The sequence below is a fragment of the Crocuta crocuta genome, unplaced genomic scaffold (genome assembly GCF_008692635.1).
Source record: "Crocuta crocuta isolate KB4526 unplaced genomic scaffold, BGI_CrCroc_1.0 scaffold408, whole genome shotgun sequence".
Lineage (NCBI taxonomy): Eukaryota > Metazoa > Chordata > Mammalia > Carnivora > Hyaenidae > Crocuta > Crocuta crocuta.
The window spans coordinates 402773-407041 of record NW_027527444.1 but is presented as its reverse complement, the minus strand read 5'-3'; the positions used below and the strand labels follow the sequence as shown (position 1 = coordinate 407041).

The window sequence follows — 4269 nt, the reverse complement described above, 5'->3', positions numbered from 1 at the left end:
TTACTTTAAGGAACGGTGAAGTGGTCAGTTCCATTGGAGGGGACAGAAAGAAGCGCACGCGTGCATGCACACACACACACACACACACACACACACAAAGAAAACATTCCCATTTTTCCGACTTGTGAGAACAAGTCAGGTTAAACTAAAATAACTTACTTAACAGAAAATTCTGAGTCACTGGTACTGGTTGTCAAATCATAATTTGCTAGAATGACTCAACAGAACTCAGAAGAACACTGTGCTCATGGTCGTGGTTGAGTATAAGGGCTACGAATGAATGAGTATTTAGGTGAAGGGGCACAGAAGGCCAAGTGTGGAGGGGTCCCCAGTGCAGGCACCTCTGTCCCTGAGGAGGTGGGGCGTGGCCCCCTCATAGCACAGGGACAGGTCAGCCCATCTGGAAGCTTTATGGGGGTCCCTTAGGAAGGCCTGGCTGAGTGCATCATTGGCCTCTGGTAATGAACTCACTCTCCAGCCCTCTCCCCTCTCTGAGGTTGGAAACTGGGCTGAGAATCGAAGCTTCTAATCCGAGTTTGGTCTTTTGGGCCGCAGCCCCCTCCTGAAGGTATTAGCAATACCTGCCGAACACCTGCTTCACTGGGACAAATGATGCTCCTAGCGCCCTGACCACTGGGGACACTCCAGGGGTTTTAGGAACTCTGCGTCACGTCCTGCGGGCAAAGACCAGGCAGCTTTCGTATTCTGCCATCCCTAGCTTCTGAGCCAAGAGACTGTAACAAGCGAATCCAGAAAAAAGGTCAGAAGATGGGTTGTAAAAAAAAAAGTGGGGTCTGTCAGGAACAGGAAAAACAGGAAAACTCTTTCCTCCCAAGCACATCCCTGGGTCACACACGGGACAACAGGATGCCCTTGTGACAGTCCTGGGTCCCCGAGAAACATTTACGCTATTTGTCTCAGGATACTCAGACTGAGAAAGCAAAGCAGGACATGCTATACTGCAATATGACACATTTCCATAAAAAAAAATGATTGATGGGGGCGCCTGGGTGGCTCAGCTGGTTAAGTGTCCAACTCTCCATTTCGGCGCAGGTCATCACCTCATGGCTTCATGGGGTTGAGCCCCGCACTGGGTTCTGGACGCAGCCTGCTTGGGATTCTCTCTCTCCCTCTCTCTCTCTCTGCCCCTCCCCCACTGGCACTGTCCCTCTCAAAATAAATACATCCACTTTAAAGAAATACAAAGTAAACGATTAATGTTTTGTTTTTAATGTCTAGGAACCTCATGTAAAGCAATGCCATAAAACCTGAGATGTAATTCTTAGAAAGGTATATCTTGGACAAATGGACAGACAGCCATGGCCTAAGAGAAGCTGGCGGAAGGGAGTCACTGTCTTATAGTGAACCACGTGAGCACGGAGAACTGAGAACAAAGCCAGCAGCTCCCTCTGAACACACAATACAGGCATCAGTACCATCTTGTGGGCAGGTCAAAATAATTCCCCAATTACCACTGTTACGTAACAGTGTGAAGGTATTAAAAATAGTGTGTGTGCCTGGGAAATTTAGAAAACATTTTCCTATGAGTAAAATCTTATTAAACAAAAATGAGCTTGTCAACTCCTAGTAAAAAGTGGGCACCTGCCTATCGCTAAAGCTTCTGGTTAGGCCAGAAGTTACATGGTGATTCCTGGCAATTTCTGGTGGCTTCAGAATCTTATTCACCAAGGAGACTTACGACACCACTATTTACTTAGGTCTTAACAGAAAATACCTTCAGTGCCAAGCCAACTTCTTTATTTTCATCTGTGTATGGAGGTTTCCAAAGCTGAATTCGGTCTTCCCTTAAAAACTGGGTCAATTTTGCTTGGAGATATTTCTTTTGCGCCATTCTTGAAAGCAAAACAGTGTATGAAGGAAACTCCGTACCATATTCAAGGCATTTGATAACTTACCTCTGTGGAAAGAAGAGCTCCCCTCCACTCCTCTCCCTTCCTGTTTAACCTAAGCTACTTTTAGACTAGGCTTCAACTAGCTCTAGACTTCTCTAATATGTATATTTCACACCTATGCTAAAGTACACAATGTATATACGATCGCAAGTTACTGTTACATAAAGTACGCATTTCTAAGTTGCTAAGATGTAGCAAGCTTTCTGATACTTCCCTATTTCTTAATATATTATTCTCTGATCTAAGCGAAAAGATAAAATGAGACAAAGGAGAATCCCTAAGGCTGTTAACGTTCATAAACGATTCAACATAGAGCTTATACATTCTCTTGTATTTGTATTTTGGTGAGTTTCACACAAAGACCAACCACCTGGGAAGGGCAAACATAAAAGCTAGTCTGAACTGTGATGCCCTGTATCTGAATGTTTTAAATAAAAAAGTTTCACTAGAAAAACTGTACCTATTTTATGACAAGCACACAACAACAGATCTGTGTGCACTATTCAAATCTAATACCAGCTAGGTCATCTTTTTACAGCCGAAAACACCCAGGCCCCAAGTCTGTACAGTGACTTGGCTAAGGTCATAAAGTTAGGGAGCACCATGGCTAGCACTGGGATTTCTGCCTACGACATTGGACTCTGCATTTTGGCACGCAGTCCTTCGCTGCTTATCTGTCCTGTGTATGTAACTAGTCTCCCCCTAAGAAGCACCTGCCAGCGATGGAGCGGTCCACTCATCTCTCATTAGCACAGCAATTTGAAGGGGTGGATAAGTCTGCTAGAGATGTCAACCACACAAATTAGACAACGAGTAAGAGAAGTAAAAAGGTAATTAGCTTCTGAATGATGAAGACAAGTTCCATAGAGTAAAAAATACATATATAAGGGTTAATATAATCTTGATAAGTAACTTTCTCTTTTTTATATATACGGCCGGTATTCCACACACCCCTAAAACTCAATTCACCTAATTCTTAAATCAACTGTGTTAACTTAAGTGTATTCCATAAATAAATAGCTTAAAGTGCAAATCTATTTTATATCAGCAAGGGGGAAGAAGGAGGGTAATCAGGATACGGAAAAGGAAAGGGAGTAAAGAATAAACACATCAAGGAAGGGCTTGTGCATTCAGGTGACCCACGGGAGAAACCTGGATTTTTATGCATTTTTATGCATTAACCACTTCTCACACAGAAAAGCATGAGTGCTTATGAGCATTAGCTTTTCAAGAAGAAATTACTCACACAACCACTATATCTAGTTCCCTACTCAAATCTTCAGGCATTCTGAATAAAATATCAATGGATGGGGGGTGGGGAGTGATCATTTCATGGGCTGCTTATGAAGAGGCAAGCTGTTTGTAAGGCCAAGTGCACAGCCCTCCGTGGCCCATCCTAGCCTCTGTTTGACTAAAGGCCCAAAGGGTTTCACAAATGTAGTGTGTGTCCCACACTCTACCCACAGAGCAAATCGACAGATGGAGATCTACAGGCACAAGACTTAATGTTAAAAAAAATAGTCTAGGGGCTCCTGGGTGGCTTGGTAGGTTGAGCGGCTGATTTCAGCTCAGGTCATGATCTCAGAGTTCATGGGTTTGAGCCCTGAGTCAGCCTCTGTAATGACAGCTCAGAGCCTGGAGACTGCTTTGGATTGTGTGTGTGTGTGTGCGTGTGTGTGTGTGTGTGTGTGTCTCCCCCTACCCTGCTAGCACTCTCTCTGTGTCTCTCAAAAATAAATAAATGTTAAAAATTAAAAAAAAATAATCTGCTGTTTTGAAATTTACAGGAATTCCAGTTATAGACAACAGGATCAAAGATATGTACTTTAAATCAAAGCAAAGGGAAAAAAAGTTTAATAAACCAGTTTCAGTTTTAACTGGAGAACTGAAAGTTTCACGCGTGCCATACAGTGTTTCACATTATATCCAAAAAAAAAAAAAAAGCAATGGTGTAATTCAATTATTTCCCAATAAAACGGGGGAGGGAAGCCCAGAAATTCATTATCACTGCTCCAAACTGAAAGTGAAACGTTTTACATCACACCTTTAACATTTTCACTTTCACTTTTGCCAGGAACCAATCTGCGCTACCTTTTCCCAGAGCTTTTCAAATACGCATAGGCACACGCGTCTTCAAAATACATTTGCTCTTAGATGGAACAGTGAAAGATTCTTGTATTAAAAAATAAGAGTAAGGGAAGGAGGTGAGAAACGCAGAACCAGGTCGTCAGAGAAATGGAGAATCAACCATGTTTTCTCATTAAAGAGCAAAGAAAATCTGGCTTTGACTGCAAACCCAGCCCAAACGGCGTATTTGGACTAACAGTGTTATGACTCAAGCTTGTCGCCTGGCTAA

General features: G+C 42.8%; 1 protein-coding gene across 1 annotated transcript in view; it reads right to left on the bottom strand.

The window, feature by feature from the left end:
• The window catches only part of NUB1 (negative regulator of ubiquitin like proteins 1), a 26187-nt gene that overhangs the window by 20743 nt on the left and 1175 nt on the right, over positions 1-4269 (bottom strand). The window contains exon 2 of the mRNA XM_077761163.1: positions 1736-1853. Coding sequence (XP_077617289.1) covers positions 1736-1853 — 118 coding nt within the window. The remainder of the gene's footprint in view (positions 1-1735; positions 1854-4269) is intronic.